Source organism: Protopterus annectens, chromosome 8.part0 (assembly GCF_019279795.1).
Source record: "Protopterus annectens isolate FY-2018-M chromosome 8.part0, PAN1.0, whole genome shotgun sequence".
In the NCBI taxonomy this organism is placed as follows: Eukaryota; Metazoa; Chordata; order Ceratodontiformes; family Protopteridae; genus Protopterus; species Protopterus annectens.
The window spans coordinates 1,896,855,857-1,896,878,548 of NC_056741.1; the positions used below are offsets into that span (position 1 = coordinate 1,896,855,857).

At 33.8% G+C, this 22,692-nt stretch overlaps 1 protein-coding gene across 1 annotated transcript in view; it reads right to left on the reverse strand.

Annotated features, from left to right (window-relative positions):
• LOC122808581 (protein-glutamine gamma-glutamyltransferase 2-like) overlaps positions 1-22,692 on the reverse strand; it is a 565,300-nt gene that overhangs the window by 289,186 nt on the left and 253,422 nt on the right. Inside the window, exon 10 of the mRNA XM_044079538.1 lies at positions 10,014-10,117. Within this exon, the coding sequence (XP_043935473.1) occupies positions 10,014-10,117 (104 nt within the window). The remainder of the gene's footprint in view (positions 1-10,013; positions 10,118-22,692) is intronic.

Sequence of the window (22,692 nt, forward strand, 5' to 3'; positions counted from 1 at the left end):
GAAATTTTATACTGGGAGGAGACTTTAATTTTACATTAAATGCTTCTGAAACCACCAAGAAGTCTTTTTAAATAGCAACTATTTTAAAATCCTTAAAAAGATGGATTGATTCATTTTATTTAATAGATACTTTTAAAGTAAAAGATGATACATCCTTATTATTTTCCCATAAAGACCATAGATTTGGAACACAAATGAGAATAGACAAATTATCCATAGTTCAAGATTTACAAACAACAATCCTCAACTTCAATAGTTCTATGCCCCTTCTCAGATCATGACTCTGATAATAAAGCTCCAAATAGAGTTTAAACCTTTAATCCTCTCAACTAGAATTCCATCATATATCATGAAGATTAAGGAATTCAGACCCTGGATGTTGTCAGAACTACAATTATTTATTGAAATAAATAATACAACAGAAATCAGTAGAGTCATGGTTTGGGACTCATTAAAAGCATATTTATTTGGTAAGACCCTTAGCTGGTACAAAAATAAAGTCGGAGAGTGGGAATATGAATCATTAGACTTGCAAACCAGTCTCTTGACAGCAAAATCTAAAAAAAAAAATCAGAATTCTCCCGAAGTCAAAAAAGAAATAGAGGAATTAAATAAAAAAAATAATGAAATTCTAACACACAAAACTTGTCTAGCCTTGGAAAAATTAAAAATAAACTCATTAGCCACCTCCCCCAGATATCTACATAACTTATCTACAATAATTAAAATACAATTTAAAGCAAATAACATTAGTAGTATATATCATGAAAAGAAAGGGAAAAAAGTATCAGATATGGGAGACATCCTTGAAGCATTTTGGTTCCATTATATGGAACACTTCAGAAAAGAAGATTTAGATACCAACCAAATAAACATAGATACAAACCTTATCAATATAAAAAAAATCCCGAAAACTTAAAACTAGACCTACAAAAACCTATATCCTACAAAGAAATTGTTGACAAGATAAAATAAAGTAAATCTAAAAGCTCCAGGGATAGATGGTATAATTACAGAAATTTACAAACTTTTCCCTTCAACAGTAATCTCCCTTTTTCATAAAACTTTGCTAGAAGTCCAGTCAGAAGCAAAAATACCACCCTCATGGAAATATTCTCTCATAACATCAATTCTAAAAGATAATAAACCATCAGACCTTTGCACCTCATACAGACCTATATCATTACTGAATAATGATTACAAAATATTCATATCAATCCTAGCTAACAGAATGAAAATCCCACTTTCAAAGACAATTAATAATGATCAAACTGGATTTTTATATAACAGGCACACACATGATAATATTAAAAGGATACTTACTCTTATAGATTATGTGAATAAAGAAGATAGAGAAACACCTGCAATCGGATTAGACATAGAAAAAGCCTTTGATTCCTTCAACTGGCAATATCTATTTAAAACTTTATCATTATTTGAATTTCCTCTTCCCTTCGTCTTATTACTAAAAAACATATATATTAATAACTTAGCCTACATTAAATTAGGTCCTTTCACCTCAGAATCTATCCATATAATGAAAGTACTAAACAAGGATGCCCCCTTACCCCTATTTTATTTGCTTTGGCTATAGAAATACTTGCAGAAATAATATGCAATAATCCAAGAATAAAAGGAATAGAAATCTATGACCAGTACATATCTAAAATAATGCTTTTTGCTGATGATATTTTATTAACCCTATCAAATTCTAGAGAGTCATTAGGAGAGCCAGAAGAAGTAATGGAGAAATTTTATAAGATTTCAGGTCTACACTTTAATAGATAAAAATCAAAATTTCTATTTTTAAATAAGAAAAAAGAACTACAAGTTACAGATAAATCCATCACAGGAAAACAAGAACTTAAGCTAAATTATTTAGGAATAGTGTTATGCAAAAATATAAACAAAGCAATATTAATAAATTATAAAAACATTATTGAAACAATAAAAATATATATAGAAAAGTGGAACAAAATTATATTAATGTTTGAAGACAGATTGCAATTAATAAAAATGGTCTTATTGCCAAAAACACTATATGTAGCATTAGCAGTACAGTTAATTCCTAAAAGATGCATTCTTAAAGAAATAAACTCATTTTTAATAACATTTTTATGGTATCCCAAAAAGAATAGAGTAGCTCTAACTCATCACATTAGACCCTGGAAACAAGGAGTATTGAACTTCCCAGAAATAGAAACATATAAAAAAGTGTCTGTGCTTAAAACTACAATAGACTGGATAAACCCAAATTATTTTTCCAACTGGAAAGAATTAACAACAGCTATATTAACAAATGAATTTAATCTGTTAAAAAAAATGAATAGTAGACAAATCAAACAAACCTTGGTACATACTATGCATAAGTATACAATATAATATAACAAAACCTTCTAAAACAACACTTATTAATCATTACATCAATTCCTTTAGGAAACATATCAATGCAAACATAGATCTAAAACTTTGGTTCGACCTTTTAACCCCATTGCCAATCACTAAGAACTTTCCTCAAAAAATAAATAGGGAAACAATAACCTCCTGGGAACAAATGGATTCATATGCTGGTTTCAATGTATAAATAAATTAAATGTTTTAGATATACATATGATAAAAACTGCTTACAATATTCCAACACAGAACTGGTTAACCTTACAAAGTATTCTAATGTACACTCAAGATTTATGCAGTTTAATTAATAATTCCTCATTTAAAGATATTCCAAATCTAATAAGTTTTATGTATGAATTTATATATAATAGTTGTGAAAAGAAAAATTCCATTTCAAATATATACAAAGAGTTAATAACATAAAACAATTCCCAAACCATCATACTGGCAGTTCTTAACAAAAGGTCAGTCCTTGCAGTTAACAGAAGAAATTAAATCTAACATCTTACTATCAGTTAATTACACCTCTAACACGCAGTACTGGAAAATATTTAACTGGAAATACTTACATAGAGCATTTTTAACACCAGATAGAATTAAAAAGATCAGTACTACTACAAATGGTTTTTGCTCGAGGTGTGAAAAGTCAAATAAAGCAGACTGGATTCACATTTTTTATGAATGTAATAAAATTAAATCATATTGGAATGGAATCAATCATTTTATAGAAGCTTTATTTAATTAATCCTTTACCTTAACTAAAGTATTGATTATAGTAAATGTAAATGAAGGTCAATACTTGCTATATCTAGGAAATGCGTAACCAGAAGGTTGAATTCAAGTACATCCCCGACCTTGGAAGAATTCTACACTTTACTGAAGACAACTGCATTGATGGAAATAAAAATCAAAGAACTACAAATCTATCCCAGGCCATTGGTAAATAATCCTTGGAAGAAAGTTATATCTTTGTTGGACAGTCTGCAATAATCAATATTGTATCTCTGATAACTGATCTGTTAAGTCTATTTAATAACATATAATGTATATAATTGAAAGTCAGGCTATTGTAAATAGTGTATATAGTTGTTTAAAATGATATTTAAAAATATTATGTAAATGTTATTTTATTTGAAAATAAAAAAAAATATTTGAGGGAAAAAACACACTTAAGACTGCAAATCTAACCTTAGAGCTTCAAGTAAAGCATATCTCTAAAATTGCTCTGTAGGTTTAACTGCTTCAAAGCAAGGCACTGTAGGTGTGGCATGTTACAACTGAAATAATCAGTACTATAGCTAAAGCAGGGCGAAGGGGTGGCTTCCTGAGGCATAAGCTGTTAGGGATTTTCAATAAGCACATCAGAAGAGGTACCGATTGGGTGAAAGTACATTACCAGCATTTAATTTAAATAGCTACATTCAGTATTTTGTTTTTTTTTTTAATGAGTATCTTTAGATGTTCTGGGGTTCTGAGGACTTTTTGGTCCTCAAATAAAAGGATTTTTTTGGTCAATAACTTGGGGTTAAAAGGGTGCCAGTTGGGTTACTGCCCAGGGAGTCAATTGCTCCAGATATAGCTCTGGAAAATATATTTTTCTAGTGAGAAATATAGGGTTTTTACATCTGATCTAATGACAACTCAGTGAAGAAGTACTGTAGGCTATAACTGCATTCTGCATACTGAACAGAAGTTTAAAACAACATACCAAATGGAAAACCAGTATAATGCAAAAGGACTGCATCAGTGAACATCTCTAAACATACTGATGTAGTGTCTATCTGTAAAAGATCATAGTACAATCCTGGCTTGAGATTTCATTACAGAAATTTCAAAGAGAAACAACAGGATGATCAACTACAAAATTACACTTAACATTCCTCTTCTACCATTAGTAGCTTCAGTGCAGTCCTACACTGAATTTGACTTTACAGCACTAGCTGCTCAAACATTTAGCATGTTAACTATGGCATGTTACAAGTGAAAATATGTATTTCTTATAAAATACACAATATATTTATTACTTATATAATAACAAATCAATACACAAGTACTCTAGCCAATTATTGAACCCAGTGTTATGAGCAGATGTTTAGCACAAGACCCACAAAACCAAGCATTATTCTAAATGTCAAACTGTGGCAGTAAAGGTATGTGAACTGAAACCAGTGGCATCTGATTCTGAAAAGCTATATCTCTGTATACTCATTATAATTTCATTCTGAAACTTTAAAGTAATAACAGACTCCTAAGACTGCAATTCCAACTACAGTTAGCACATTTCTGAATTTAACCCCACAGTTTTGGCTGTTCAAAAGTATGTCATTGAAGTCATGGCATGTTACAACTGAAAACATTTATTTTTTCTGATAAAATATATAGTTTCTGGAAAAAAATGTCAGTTCTATAGCATACCTCTCAACTATCCAGATTTTCTCAAAATATCCAGACTTTTGCATCATCGTTTTGGTCTGTTTCTCATAAAACTTGTGGTTTTCTGGCAAATCACTGATGATATACGCAACTAAATAATGAAGTACATTTGAATTTCAGACTTAATATCTTTCAGTAAATACATGCTAACACAAATTGTGTCATTTTAGCAACTTTCTAAGTTTATAAGAGCAATTTTTGAAACATGCCCCTATTTTTGGGCCTTTGTCCCTCATTATTGTAGATTTTGTCCAGATTTCATGCACTAAGAGGTTGAGAGGTATGTTCTGTAGAGAAGTATACTAGGCTATAATTTTATTCTGCACAATGAGCGGATGTTGAAAACAGTACTCTAAATATAAACCAGGGATAATGCAAAATGTCAGACAGCAGCACTGAACACCTCTATACATAATGATGTAGTGCCTATATTTAAAAGACTGTATCTCAGTAGCCCATTGAGATTTCAATATGAAACTTTCAGGAAGAAGCAACAGGGTGATCAGCTACAACATAAATAAATAAATATAAATATTGATTCATATTCTGTGTTTAGGAGTTTCAGCACATCCCTACACAAAATCTAGTCCTAACACATTAGTTGCTAAAGTATTTAGCTTGTTGCAAATGAAAAAAAATCTTGTAAAATATAGAAGAGTCTTAGTTCTGATGTAATGACAACTCAGTAAAGACATAGCCTTATTCATTACGTACTCAGTATATTAAACAGAAATTCAACACAGTATCCACAAAGAAAACCAAACATAATGCAACATGTCAGACTGTGGCAGAAAAGCCACATCTAGTCTTTGTGTTTTGTTTGACATTTCATTATTAAATTATAACCACAAGATACTTGGATATAAAACACATCTAAGACTGAACTTTATAACCTCCAAACTTGTAGTACAACACACCCCTGAATTTCACACCACAGATTTAGCTGCTTGAAAGCATGGCCTTATAGCCAGGGTGCATTACAACTGTACTTTTTTCTAGTTAAATATATACCTTTTTACTTGTAATCTAAAGACAACTCAGTACAGAAGTATTCTAGGCTACTATGTTTTTGAACACTGATCAGACATTCAGAATACCACTCTCAATTCAATTAGGAAATAATGCAAAATATCAAATTTTGTCAGTGAGCATCTCCAACCTTATGGATGTAGTGTCTGTCTGAAAAAAGGCATTTCTCAGTCTCCCCCCTTGAGATTTCATTATAAAACTTTCAGAGAATAACAAAAAAAGATCAGCTACAAAGCACTTAAGGATTATACTCTATCATTATGGGTTTTACTGTAATATTATCATATATTTAATCCCAAGCTTTCTTTGCTCAAATATTTGGCGTAGCCACTACAACACATTGCAAATGAAAACAAATCTGCAGAAAGTGGACAATTTCTATTTCTGACATGACAACTCAGTATAGAAGCATTCTAGGCCATTTGTGTATTCTGTCTACTAAGTAGATGTTGAGCATAACAACTGAAACTAAGTACAGTGTAAAAGGTTAAATTGGCAGTAAAGGCATAAGTAGCAAAATGTCTGTTGCCTATTTTTGAAAGGCAATATCTCAGTCCTTAATGTAGGTTTAAGCTTTAATGTAGTAAAAACAAGATGACTGGTGACAAATTGCATTTTAAGTGCATCTTAGTGATGACTTTAGGAAAACCACTGTAGCTGAATGAATTGAGGGTATTAAAACTAATATTTTACAAATTAAAAACATTTTTTCTGGTAAAAAAATACAGAATTTTTACTTCTGACATAACGAGAACTTTGTACATATATATTATGGATACTTGTTTTATCTGATATTATGTGCAGTCGTCATATAACCCCAGGTAAAAATCAAGTATAACAGCACAATGTGACAACAAAAGCCCTCTGAACATTGGACTGACTAGCTGTGTAGCAGGGTATATGCCATTTCCCCAAAGGCAGTTCACAATATAAAATTCAGGTAATTCTACTAAGACATTTGGGTACAAAACACATTTAGGAATGCCATTCTTTCCCCAAAGGACTTCACTGCATTTCCAGCCTGACTTACTTGGCACGTACTGTCTTTCTAACTACACAAAATGCTGGCTTCACTCTATGTACAGTATAAAAATGTTGGTTTGGCTGACTATTTATTTTATTTGGTTTTGCTTTTGGTATAATATATATATTGAGAGCAATAGTTTTATCAGGCTTTGCAAGCATTGCCCAAATAACCTCCATGTGGAAAGTGGAAACAGTGCCAGACTGTGACAATAAATGTACTCTGAAATGCTTGTTTTAAGTGTATATAAGATGTGATATATCAGTTTCCTCAAGGTAGTTTACATTAAAAATGGAGGGAATTCAGGCAATACCCAAGAACAATGAACACTCAAGAATTTACTGCACCTCAATTCTGATTCCCATATCAGGACCATGCCCTTGTTGGTGGATGATGCTTATACCCCCCCCCCCCCGATGGCATGGCTTGACACCTAAGGTTTATGTTTTATTCTGAAATAATGAGGACTTAGTGTATATATATATATATATATATATATATATATATACATACATATATATATATATATATATACATACATATATATATATATATATATATATATATATATATTATGGACACACTTAGCTTTGAAAACAATAGTCACATTGTTCCTAAACAGAACCAGAGCCTGGGTATAGGGTCAGACAGTGACAAAAAAGTCTCTGCAATGCTGAACATGTGAGCTGTATTTGTTGGACATGTATCAGTTCCCCTAAGATAGATAAATAATAATAAACTCAAGGTCTTCTAATAAGAAATTATACAAATAAATACATCTCTAGTGGAATGCGTTCCTTCTGATAGGGTATGCCTTTGAATCTGAAATCATCAGACAAACCTGATGTCTTCATTGCTCTTTAAAAGATACTGCCCAAACAAGCTATATTAGTAATCCTCCAGAAATGATCCTATAACTTCCATTTGCTTTTGTATATTTATAGATATTCCAAGGCCAATACGTTTTAGGAACATACACACCTTGCCAGTACCATCCCACATTCCATGCGTCCCTTTTCCAGGATGGCCATAATATTCAGTTATGGAGTAAATTTGTGGCTACCCATCCAGTCATCTACTTTATCTTTAAAGGAAGATAGTGAGTGTGTGTGTATATATATGTGTGTGCATATCTGTAAATGCCTGTGTTTTGATGTACACCCAGCTTCCCTATCTGCAAAACAGCTTCACCTTATATATGCCACTCTGATGATAGATTGTGAAAAAAAGTAAAAAAAATCATAGTAATCTATTTTATGTCATACTCTTAGGCACTACACTGTCCTCAACCCCACCAATTCACAGATATGATCACTTTGCTGTGATCATCCTAAATTTATTTTGTTTTCTACTACCGACTGTCTCCTCAAACAGGAAGGTACTTCAGGCAATCACCTGTGATGTGCAATGAAAAACTGACACACATTTTAAGTTGTTCCTATAAGGTGCCAATCATCCCAAGTCCGCTGTGGTAAAAATAAATAAAAAACTAGACAGGAGTACTCCATTGGCCACATATCTTTCTGCTAGACAGTAAGAAGAATCATGTACATGCAAAAGAAAACTGTCCCTGAAGACCAGATGTCTTCTCCTGGTAGTCTCACTGAAAAATTAAAGATTGCTGCAAAAGCACTGAAATCTACTGCCAAGATCAATCAATTACAGGTGACTAGACTGCATAGGAATATAACATAGGCTGGCTACCCATGTCCTGTTACTATATTTGTGGGGGTAGAGTTGAGAAGCCATGCAAATAAATATCATGACCACTTGTTTCAGGGTAAGATTTCCCACTCATTTTAATGGGAAAGTGTGAGGTAATTATTTAGCTAGTACAGTTATTATACTAGCCAAATATTTATCTAATAAATACCATTGAGTAAGAGAAGATGGAAACTTTTTTTTTTAATTTTAAAATTATTTTCATAATAATTGTAAAAAAATGCAGTATAAAACCAAGCACTCTTCACACTTGCTGTAAGATTATCAGCTCTTAGAGGTAACTGATTAACAATCAGTCAATCAATCAATAAATAAATAAATAAAGCATGATGCAAAATCAGTGTTGCTGTACTGTTCAAATTCACATTAATGGGCCACCCTAAATCTCTTGAATCATCCTTGCAACTAGGAGAAAGACGTGCTGGTCTGGTAAGAATATTTATCACAAAAGTTTTCACTCCTTTAGTTCTACAGGTCACATCATGGTTTATTTTTTTTCTCAGTTAAGCAAGAAGACCAGATAAAGAGCTATTCCCATTCTACCTTTTCTACTGTGTAGGTAAATCAGTGCTCTCTGGCCACTGCAACAATTGCCCACCCTCCTGCATCACGTTTCTCAGTCATATTGTTGCATTTATTTTTGTTAGCCATTTCTGTTTGCTGTAATCAATTTGCTATTTCATTTTCATTTCAGCTGCTGAAGAGCTCCCTGTTCAGATTTTTGTTAGCTCAAGCACAGACCCACAATTGGGTGTTTTCTCATTTACATTCACTCATTGTTTGCTGTACGAATTAAGTTTCCTCACAAACAGTGTGTATTGGTGTTTCAACAAGACTGTGCTGACCCAAAGAATGTAAAGGACAGCTTTATTTTTTATAGTATATTCCATTTCACAGAAACAGAAGCATGTTGAAGTAAGAATAAAAAACTTAAGGGGTATGAAGGCAAAACTCTCCACATGGGGGTGTGGGGGGCAACCCCTTCAGAAGCACTTTTTCTTCTTTAGGTTGGTGTGAGTCACTGGAAGTCTATTCCCTTGTGGAACTTGTGTTTTGATATTATGTGTAGTTAAGGAGTACTTCTGAGGAAGTGGGGTGGAGCAGTTGTGTTTTGAGGAACTGCATTGTGAGGTACTGCAAAAAGAATATCTGTCTATACAGTTTTATGTTCTGTATCCCCTAAGTAAATATATCAGCAAATGAATATGCATGAACAGCCTTACTTAGAAAATAACAGCATGAATCTTGTGCATTTATGAAAACGTCACTCCTTCATAGGTTGTCACTTATAAAGAGAACAACAGCTGACTGTCTTTGCAAAATAATGCTTCTGCAAATTAATATATAGTTTATATGACTGCCATATGCCTTACATCACTGGCAGGCTATTTCCAGCCAACTGGACACTTACCATCACTTCGTTCTTGAGGAGTAGGATCAAGGATTTGCCAGCCATCATTTCCAGGGGGGAGGTCATGGCGAGCCATCCATGATTCAACCCAGCAGTGAAAATTCCTGCATGCACAGAAATTATTAGTTATAAGCCATTCTTCATTTTGCCTTAAAATGAGACTCTAACTGTAATGTCTAGAATCAATAGTAGCTAGCTAGGTAACTGATCAACATGTCTGGAAAGATGGGAAAGAAATTTACATAGACCAAGGGAGAATGTGAAACTCCATACAGGCAAAAATCAGAGGTCATACCTAAACCACAGACTCTGTAGCTGTGATGATTAACTTAGTCTTCATCCTGTGTGTTTGCTATTTGCTATTAATATCAATAATATAAGATGAATTTTAAAGAGGAAATGAAAGGAGTTTAAAAAAATAAGAAAAGTCAATGAATCTAAAATAGAACCCTCTGGAAGTTGACAATTATTTAACTTACTGAATAAATACATAAATGTTTCACTGTAAATTTTCTGATACTGAAGTAGAATAGTAGCATACCATCTAAAGGCCACTAATCAATGCCCAGTTTCTTCAGACCAGCAAATAACTTGCAACAACAGCAACACTGAAAGCCTGTTCAGATCAATAAAGGTCACCATACCTACTGACTACTGGGCTTGGTATTAGTAACACCACTCCAGGCTGGGTTCCATATTGGTGCTAATGTGTGCACTAATGGTAGAAAGTAATTTTCTGTTCAACATGAACTGTAATGGCCTGTAAACAAGTTTGCCATACACTTTTGAAAGCAAAAAAGTAAAGCATCTGGATGCTAATTGCCTGCCTCCTTATTCCTTAAAATCTTTCCTAAATACAGACATCATGGTGGAGTTCCGCCTGCTGGGAGGGGAAAACTTTTAATGAAAATGATTTAAAAAATGTATCAGCTGTGTAACCCTTATGCCATTAAAATCAACCAGGTCTAGACGTATAAGCTTTAACTATGCATTTCATACATATTTTAATGTAAAATAAAATTTACTGTCTTCAACAGATGTTGTGATTGTACAATCCCAGCATCAGAGGAGCTCTCTGACCATGTAGCCCAGGCTGGTATGACCCTGACCTTGAGTAGCATCTTGCCCTCACCAAGAATGATGCCACAGTATAAAGACAAAATGATCAGTTTCAACAATTGGCTAAAGTATTGGTGTCATTCAAAGGGGATCCAGTGTCTGTCAGCCTGGGATGACATGCTCGACAAGCCACGTTGCTTCACTAGGGACGGCTTGCACCTGTCACCCTTAGGCTTTCGTATACTGGCCAAGGCTCTTGCCACCCCCATAGTGCCTTTTTTAGGCAAGGCTCAAAGGACAAACCCACCTCCATAGACAACCCAAGGATAAAAAAGCTAAAGGTAATGCTACTCAATGCCAGAAGTCTAAACCTCAAGATGCATGCACTCGAGGCTCTCCTCAGTATGGAGAAAATCGATTTCTGTGCAGTAACAGAAACCTGGTTCAAGGCTCCTGTGAGCACCCCAGCACTACCAGGTTATAACTCATACCATGTGTTTTGGCCCCAAAACTTGGACTGAAGCACAAAAGGAGGGGGAGTATCTATATTCATCAAAGATACCTACACCTCCAGATTAGTAGCACTGCACAAAGCATCGGAAACCATCCATGTGCAACTAACAGCGGGCAAAACTGCCTTTCAGTTTGTAGCTTGCTACAGAACACCATCCCTATTACAGGAACCCCACTTGGCATTCCTGAGAACACTGGAGAATATGAAGGTCTCTCCAAACACTATGTTATTGGGTGACTTCAACTACCCAAACATTGACTGGGAAAACTACTCAAGCCCAAACACCCTCGCCCAACGTTTCCTTGAATTTATAAACTCTAACGCAATGGAATAACTGGTCACCACTCCCACAAGAGGGAACAACATATTGGACCTGGTCATCACCAACATGGGGACTCTATGTTCCACACCAGAGGGGTCACACCAGAGGTAAACCCCTCATTTGTAAGGTCAGACCATAAACAAATTTCCCTGGACATCCATATCCCGTCCCCACCCCCAGTCAAGGAAATCACTGTAAATAATTTTTCAAAAGCCAACTTTGCACTTCTCAAGACTGAGGTGGAATCCTTCAAAGCCCCTGGGCCAGAGGATAATACAGCCCAATCCACAGAATCCTTTACAAATGCATTCTATGAGCACCTGCAGGAATGCATGGATTATGCTATCCCAAATAAAACCAAGGCTCACTCCTCCAAAAACAGGAGACCGGTCTGGTGGACCCCGGCCATAAATAAGCTATACAACAGAAGGAGGAAGCTACTACATGACAGAGCAAAACCCCAAAAAGGGAAGGCATCTCTGATCAGTATTAGCAAGAAACTTCGATCCCTCATAAAATCATCAAAGGCCAGTTTCGAAAGAAAAATTGCCCTAGACACTAAAGATAATCACAAGGCCTTCTTTAGTTATGTCAGCAACATGGGCGGAAACTCCCAGATATGCTCTGAATTGTTGCATAATGGTACAAAATATACCGAACCTACAGACATAGCCAACATCCTGGCAGACAGTTTCAGTGCAAACTTCTCCCCCCTTCCCCCCAAAGGAGCAAATGCCTATCCCAACTGAATGTAACCTCCCTGACATCACAGATGCACAGGTGAAAGCTGCTCTCTCCAATGCAAAAAACACAGCATCTATGGGACCGGACGGTGTCCCAGGCTGTGTCTTACACGAGCTCTAAGAAGAACTGAACCCTCACATTAAGTCACTGTTCAAACTTAGCCTTACTACAGGATATGTACCCAAAGAATGGTGTACAGCTACAGTGGTCCCACTTCACAAAGGTGGTGCCACAATGGACCCCGGAAACTATCGCCCTATAAGCCTGACTAGTCTGGTCTGTAAAGCTATGGAGCATATTATCATGGAACTCATAAACAAAGACATTGGGAGCCTCCAGACACTGGACCCTACCCAATTTGGCTTTGTTAAGGGCAGATCTTGCCTCTTAAACCTAGTTGATTTCTTTGAAACAGTTACCAAAGCCATAGATGAGGGCAAGGTAGTCCACACAGCCTACCTGGACCTCGTAAAAGCCTTCGACACAATACCCCACTCAGGCATCATAAATAAGCTTACCAGCTTAAATATCAACCCCTATATCACAAGATGGGTTGCAAACTGGCTCAGAGATAGAACCCACATGGTCAGAATCGCAGGTGCCATGTCCGAATCCAAACCAGTTACAAGTGGCGTCCCACAGGGCACAGTTCTGGGACCTCTCTTGTTCGGTATATACTTCTCTGAGGTTTAGGCTAACACGGGGGGATTATGACTGACAAAGTTTGCAGATGACTGCAAACTGGGGGCCATAAATGAATCTCCAGCTGACACAAGCATCCTCCAAAAGGGTCTCACAGAGACGGATGCTTGGTGCCAGAGCCATGGCCACAAGCTAAATGCTAAAAAGTGCATAGTCATTCCCTTTGGGAAAAACAAGGTGCCCACAAATTACCACATAGGTGGTAATCCATTAAGTACGGAAGAAGTAATTATAGATTTGGGGACCAGCGTAGATAGTAATCATAGTAATCTCTCCTTTGATAATCACGTTGCCAAAGTGGTTAGAAAGACATTCTATATAGCCCACCTTATCACGAATGGGTTTGCATCTAGATCAAGAGAGGTCATTGTGCCCCTCTACTCGTCACTCATCAGGCCCATAATTGAATACAATGCCCCTTTTGGGATGTACCTTACCCGACACCTGCAGCAACTGGAGAGACCCTAAAAGTACCTCACCAAGAGGATCATGGGCTATAAACAGATGTCCTATGCAGCACGACTAAAGAAACTCCAGCTCTACTCAGTTGCCTACCGCCTACTCAGAGGCGGTCTATGCCTGACGTACAAAGCCATGTCAAACCCAGAATTAATGGACATGCTCCACCTCAAAAAATCCAAGTCCCTTAGAGCTACACGCTCCAGGGACCTAAACCTCAGCATAAAAATAAATAAGACATGCTGGAGGGACAGATTCATTTCCCAGAGGCTCCCCTCACTCTGGAATAGAATCCCAATTCATGTTAGACATAGCCCCTCTCTGACCCTCTTCAAGCGAAATCTGGACGCGTGGATGGGAAATTGCAAATTCACCCCTGGGATCTCTTCTGTGTCCCTGCTAGACAGAAGCACAGTAAACTAATCTTAAAAGGATACCTTCTGTGGCCTACTTTACAGAGGCACAGTAGGCTAATCTAATAGGGAGGTGGAAGCCAAATAAACTCTGGCTAGGCTTATAAATGCCCTAGGGCAGATAGCTTAGTATCTACCTATGAACCTATGAACTTCAAACAAAACAGCTATGCTGACTCAATATAAGGTTATATATCACTTCATGTGAACTGGAATGGAGTAATTTTGCATTGAATAATGTTAAGGCTTGGAACAAAAACAGAGGATATGAGAAAGGCTGTAGAATGTATGGATCTATTTTTATTCATGATGGTACAGATTATCTCATCCACAAGGACTCTCTAACTGTTAACAGGGAACTTACAGCCCTCTTAAATAGCATAGCTTGTTCAAGTGTTAGGATGTTTATTTCACAAATCGCATACAGAAAGAAGAGTCAGGTCACTGTGAATGAAAAGATATTTTGGGTAAATACCTACATAAAAACAATGTCCACTTTTAAAAAATGGAAATTATTAGAGCATCCAGGCCTAATTTTAGGCACAAATGTGTTTAGACAGGATGATCTGCACTTGTCAAGATCAGGGAAGAACATTCTTGCAGCATATTTTTTGCAACATTTGACAAACACAAGACAGGATTCTTGCAAGGTCAAAAATTTAACAGTTCACAGACAGCAACATATGATGCATCTCTGATGGCTGTTAATGTTAGGAGCATTAGTAATAGTTTTTTTCACTGGAAAATTTGCTACATTCCCACAAGATTGATGTTGTTACTGTTGGTGAAACATGGTTAAAGACAATAACTGGAAATGAGTTCTGGCAGATATGTATGTTTTTACTGCAACAGACTGTCTAACAAAAAAATCAAGTAGAGATGTTATGATGTGGGTTAAAGATTATTATGAGACCTGTGACTATTACATGTTCAATGATAACACTAATACTGTAGATTGTGTAACTGTGGCAATAAAAACAACACTGGAACATATAACAATTGCTGGGAGTTTAAAGACCACCAAATTCAAGTGTTAAAGATCTAGAGGAATTCATACATTTTCTTGCTTGAAACACAAGAGGGAAAAATAATAGTGGCTGTGGACTTAAATTTACCAGAAACAGACTGGAAAATATTGATTCAACAACATTAGTAAGGACATTACACACTATGTTCAAGAACAACAATTGTTTCATATTGTAAAAATGCCTACCAGGCAATGGAACATACTAGATATTGTTTGTGTTCCTAAAGAAATTACTGTTACTTCATTTCATGTTTTACCACTACTGATGTGCAGTGATCATGGGGTTATAAACATTAAATTGTTGCTAGATAATTCCTGCCAAAATGAAAATCTAAACCAATGCACAAAAAGATTAATAACAGATTATATGGAAGCCAAACAGTCGCTATGTAAAACTAATTGGAGTGATGCTTTCAGTGGAAAAACTGCAAAAGGAATGTGGTAAGTTTTGAAAGAGAAATTGTTTGAATGCAAAAAATAAAAAAAATTACTACTAATCTACTTCCATGCATCTTAGCATGGATAACCTTCATTATAGGTGAATTCAAGCCTATGGATGTGGCTGTCAGTGTGGGACAAGTATTCCTATTAGGAGGTTTAAAGTTCTTTATTTGAAGATGTACATACTTTTATGTATTTGTGTTAAGTTTATAGGTTATATGAGTGTTCTGGGGTGTGCTTTTTGAGGGTTTCATTAAAACAAAAAGTCTTGCAAGATGTAATATGTGTTAAAATTGATATGACAAGGAACCGCTGATTAAAATATCAGCCTTCCAAACATTAGTGTATGCATGTAACACAAAAGCTGAAACTAGATATTTTAAAAAAACTAATATACACAGCAGGTGGGAATAATAACTTCTTATCATAATGACAACACTTTGCATATTATCTTTAAATGCCTCATAGATGTATATCAAAATGAAAGCGTAATGAACTATATTTAAAAAATGCACAGTGCAAATAGTAGTGCAACAGGAGACACTTTTAGAAAGAACTAAAATTATGAATTTGATAAAGAATGGATTTCAGGATGGTTATTCAGTGGAATATCTGGAACAAAGGAAGAGGGGAGTACTTACATTAATTGTAAGAGGAGCTCCAGTAGTGAAGGAAGAAGGAAAAGAGATAATAATGGTAATCTATTGTAGTACCAATTGACTACTGGCAAGGGATGAATATTATGATGGCATGTATTTATATTCTACCTAAAACTGATACAGTAGAGTTATTAGGAAGATAGAAATGTCTTCTGAAAATATAGCTTGGGAATGGGATAAAATTAAAGTTGAGTTTAAAAATATGGTGGAAATAAAAGAAAAAGAGACATGGTTAAGAAATAAGAATTATTTAGAGAGATTGACAAAGGTTAAAGTACTGCAGAATACTGCTAAAATGAGAATAAGGGACTGCTGGATAATATGCATGAGTTTAGACAGATAGCTGTTTAATAATAACTCCAGAGCACAAAAGCTTTTAGCACAATGGCTCAAGCAACATGAACGGGAGCCTACATCAAGGAAAATAACCAGAAATCCTGTAGAAGTTTTAGAAACATTTTTGAAATGTTATGAAAATCTGTATTAGGCAAAGAAAAGTAGAAATAAAAAAGTACAAATGGAAATGTTTATGGATGAATTAAATATGCTAAAGTTAGAGGTACTTGAGGCTCTATTACTAACAATTAAGATAGGAGGAGCTGAGATAAAATGGTGATGTGCAAACAATCTACAGGAAAGTCTCCCAAGAATAGATTGTATTCCTATGGGAGTTTGGAAGCTAGGATGGAAAAAAGTGATAAAGATCTGGAAGGTTTTGTTTAATAGTATTTTAAAAGAAGGAGAAGCACTGACATCTTGGAAGAAAGCTGTGGCGGCTGTAATACATAAACCTATCAGATCCAGCATCACGTAGGCCCATTTGATTCTAAACCATGATTATAAAGTGTTTATGTCTAGAATGGCTAAAAGAATGGCAGATGTGATGCCAACATTGATAGATATGAATCAGTGTGTTTTATGGGGGGAATAAACATTTGACAACATTAATAGAATAATGATGATCCAGAAGGAAGCAGAATGTAACAAAATACCACTGTTGTTGGTGGGTCTTGATGCAGAGAAAGCATTCAACAGAGTAAGCTGGGATTTTATGAGTAGGGCAATGGAAGCATTGGCACTCCTCTAATAAAATTATAAGACTGATTAGGAGGCTATATGAGGGATCAGAGGTGAAAATTAAAGTGGGGGTACCTCTCTGATAATTTCTGTTTGAGCAGAAGAACCAGGCATGTATGTTTTCTTTTAACTTTGTTATTTGTGTTATATTTAGAACCACTGGCAAAGAAAATAAGAGATTCAGAAATTCAAGGATCTAATAAGTACGGTAATCAAAACAAGTGATAAAACCAGAAAAGGGCATTTCAGTGTTGTGGATTATTCTGATACAGTTTCAAGTCTTTTCTGGATACAAAATTAATTAAGATAAAACAAAGGCAATAGCTGTAAACTATGTACCCCCACAAGAATTGGTTCAGCAATACTAGATTTATGGGAACATGATAAAACGTATTTAGGAATATGAATCTGTGTAATCCTTACATGTATGCATCTGCTGGTATGTTTGTTTACCTTGTTCTGATAATGAAAGAGTACCATAAAAATACTAAAAAATACTGTTATGAGTACAAGGAAAGAAAAGAAGGAAATTTAATAAAAAGAATAGAAGGGAAGATGGAGTAGGAAAGGAGGAGAAATGAAAAAGGGAGAAAAAAGAAAAGGAAACAAAAGGAGGAAATAGTGATAACATAAATTTAACTCCTGATACACATAACTACAACTTTATTATATCCATTTTAAGACTCACAGTAACACATTGATATTGTTTTCAGATGATATATAATTATTGTAGAAGGGGAAATGGAAAGGAGGGAGGGGGAAGGGAATGATGATGCTTCTCTGTTGATTCCTTATCATATATCATGGTCCTGGACTCTTATGCAATACAGCATTTGCCATGGATGTCAAATATTCATTTAATGACTTTTCAGTCTACTCAGAGCCATAAGATTTTTTTAGAGCAGTTCAACTAAAAGAGATGTTACAGAAAATGACTGAAGAGAAGAAAGATGGAAAGTGACAAGTATTTATATCAACAAGATATTACAATCATAATATGCTGCAGAATAAGAACAAGAAGTTAAAGCAACTCATGAACTTCAAAAAAAAATATTGGAAAATGACTGTGAAATAAAGATTTTTGATAATTCAGCTTGACAAGTCAAATACTTCAATCAACCTGAAATGACCATGTAATTGAGCAGAAGATGCACATACAATCTAAGCCCTTGAATTTGGTTAATATATAAGAAGTATATATTAATTCTTGAAAGTCTGCTTTGTACCTCAAGCAGTCTGAATAAAGAAAAAAAACTGTCATTCAGCACACTGAACAAAGTCCTTGGCTCTGAAATTTACACATCTTGGGAATGGGGTGGCGTTTGGGATTTGGGGGCCATGGTGTGTGGTGGGATTTGGCAGAGAGGCATCAAAGAGAAAAAAGAAGAGTGTAAGGGAATGAAATGAAAGGAAGGAAAACAAAGGTGGGGGGGGGAAGAAGGAAGGGAAAAAAGAAGGGAATGAAAAAGAAATTAATAAAAATGAAAGGGAGAAAATAAAAGAAAAAAAGAAGGAATTGAGAAAAGAAGAGAGATAATAAGGAAAAGAAGGAGGGGGAAATGTGGGGATAAAATTAATTAAAATGATGCATCACTATCATTACAACTGCTTGGTACTTAATAGATCACATCCAACAGATATATGGTTTTAATAATTATCAATTGCATATTAATATAAGAATAACAGAAATTATGACTAAAATTTTTCACATTAGAGAGGTTTATGATTAATTGTTCTCTCTAAATGATTCTTTATATATTGATGCTACCTCTTCTCAGCCAGTAACATATATTGACTAATAAGATGCTTTATCAGGTTATTAGTCAATTGGATTATACTATAATCATTTTACTTTTATAATAAAAATGGAGTGAACTATAAGGTTTTTTGGAAATAGTCACAGTTTTCACTTACAATATCTCTAGCATAAAGTTGCCTTGATAAAATTTTCCCTGTTCATTGCCAGTCATGTAACTAATATTTGCTTTGTGAAGAATGCAATATATTTTAAGTGACTCTTAATTCATCAATATGTTCAAACTTATTACTGTCACTATAAATTTTCTTTAAGTGCTGATCTACTGTTTTACTGATTTATTCTAAATGATGCTAACATTGTTTATTTATTTATTAATTCTAATAGAAGTGCTTACATACTCAATTGTTTATTTGAATACCTCTCTTTTGACAAACCTTCTCATACAAATCCACTGTAAAGTTATTAATTATTTGACTCTGTAAAGATTCATATGAGCATCTGTTCTTTTTTCAATCAGTGTTATTCATTTGTGAAGTCTAAAATGCACTGATTATAATAAAACATTATTTATTATATCAATCTATTGTTCTCTCTTACCAATTAACTTATAGAATTTTCATAGAATGCATATTCTGGAGCCTCAAACTGGGCAATTTTGTTCAAATCTTTGGAATGATGGTTAATCTGACTGGATACATGTGTTCTGTCAGATTAGGAATGGTTTTCATTCCATGTCAGTTAAAGGATTTACTGAAGTTTAATCACTTTTTAAAAATTGTTTCCTTTTTCAGGCCTCAACCTAATTTTAAATTATATTTTTAAGGGAATTAGCAATCTGTCATCAAAATATAACCTTTTCAAGAAGTCTTCAAAAGATTTAAATAATATAAATGCTTGCTACTATTATCATTCTAACATTCTTAACCATTGAGTAAATAAGATGGACTTGACCTTTCTTTCTCTAAATGTTAATGGCTTAAATAACCCAAGGAAAAGATTTAATTTACTAAAATACTTGAAATTAAATAAAGCACAAGTAGTTGTTTTACAAGAAACTCACTTCAAAGCAAATGATAGCTTTATTTGGAATCTAAATGAATACTTGAAATTATCCAATTCTTCACACACTAAAAAAAACTAGAGGAGTCTTAACACTGTGGAAGAAAAACATTATCACTTCTCAAATTATTTACAATTATGAAGATAAGTAGGGTCTTTTATCAATTATAATAATAAGATTTAGTAACAGAATTTGGACATTAGTTAATGTTTATTGGTTTCCTGGAATTGGAGTAAAAACAATAAAAACACACTTAGAACTTATCACTAAGGATTCTAAGGGTAGTTTGATCCTAGGAGGAGACTTTAACTGTTTACTTAATGATTCAGAAACCACTAATAAAAAAACTTTTTGTATTATCTCTATAGGGAAAAATCTTAAAAAAATGGATAGATAACTTACAGCTATATGATTTGTTTTATCTTAAAAATGATAACTCACTAGAATTCTCTCACTGTGATTTTAGGTATAAGACAGACTAGAATTGATAACATTTTTATATCCCAAGATCTAAAAACAAAACTTTCATATTACAATAACCCCATGTCCTATATCTGATCATAATGCACTCATTTTTAATCTTCAAATGGATTTTAAGAAATTGTCTTTCACTAAAATAATTCTAGACTATATTACTAAATTAAAACAGTTTAAACCTTCGTTAGACTCAGAAATAAAATATTTCCTAGATATAAACCTAACCAGTAAGGTAAATGTAGCAATCCTCAGGGATTCCTTGAAAGCATATTTATATGGAAAAACTATTACATGGTTTAATTATAAAACAAATGAATAGGAGTCTGAATTATCTAACATACAAAAACAAATTGCACTAATTAACAATGATAATACAAGTATTTTCTCGAATAAGAAAAAGGAAATTGAATCTTTAAATAAAAATTTTAACGACACCCTAACTCACAAAACTAATTTGGCCCTAGAAAAGTTAAAACTAAATTCTTTCTCTGTGTCTCCAAAATATATGCACAACCTAGCAATGAGAGTAAAAAGACATTCCATTGAAAAGAATATTGTGAGTGTGATTCATGAAAGGAGGAATAATAAAAAAGTTTCTGATATAAGTGATATTTTAGATGCCTTTAAATATCACTTCTCAGAAAAGTACAAAAATAAAGATTTTCAACATATAATTTCAGATCATGGCTTGGACTTTTCTAAATTAAAAAAAAAACTTACCAGAAAATTTAATTAATGATATTCAGAAACAAATTTCCCTAAAGGAAATTAATGAAAAAATCAAAGAAAGCAAAAATAAAGCACCAGGCATAGATTGTATTATTAATGAAATATATAAGCTTCTACCATCCGCTATATCAGTCTTACACAAGGCTCTGAATGAATCATACTTACAAGGTATAATTCCACCTTCATGGAGGTATTCATTAATTACCCCTATACTAAAAGAAAATAAAGATTCTTATCTCTGTAGTTCATATAGGCCAATTTCTCTGATTAATAATGATTATAAAATGTTAATGTCTATTTTAGTTAACAGATTTAAAAAAATCACTAACACATCTCATCACTGAAGGGCAAATAAGCTTTATTTATAATATACATACTCAAGACAACATTCAAAGAATCCTAACCACCAAAGATATCTTAAATAGAGATAATCAATAAGCTCTTATAATCACTCTCTATATTGAAAAAGGTTTTGACTCATTAAATTGGAATTTTCTTTTTAAAATTATTGAATCATATACGCCCCCTATCCAATTCATTACTTTTATAAAAAAATATTTATAATAATACTTTAACCTATGTAAAATTAGGACCATTTATGTCTGAATCTATTGAAATTACTAAAGGTACCAAACAAGGATGTCCAATGTCCCCAATTTTATTTGCATTAGCAATAGAACCTTTTTCAATGGCAATCCATTTTAATCCCCAAATTAAAGGCATTAATATATATAATCAATTTTACTCTAAGATAATGCAATTTGCAGACGATATCTTACTTACTTTAATAAACTCAGTAGAATCATTTCAAGAATTAGACTTACTAGTTAAAAATTTTACTGTATCTCAGGATTAAAACCTAGCAGTTCTAAATCTAACCACATACTACTAAATAAAAAAACTCAATGATAACACTAAATTGACTATAAATTAAATAATTGGGAAACAGGTGTCCTCTTTAAAATATTTAGGGATTGTACTATGTGAAAATATTGATTTAACTTTAAATACGAACTATAATAATATTGTGAAAGTATTAAAAACTCTTACATGGAAATGGAATAAATTACATTTAAAATTTGAAGATAGGCTACAATTAATTAAAATGAATCTGTTACCAAAAAAAATTACATTGCTTTATCTATTCCTATATTACCCAGTAAAAGTCTTTTGAGAGAAATAAATAAAATTCTCTTAAAATTGTTATGGCATCCAAAAAAATAGAATAGCTTTATCA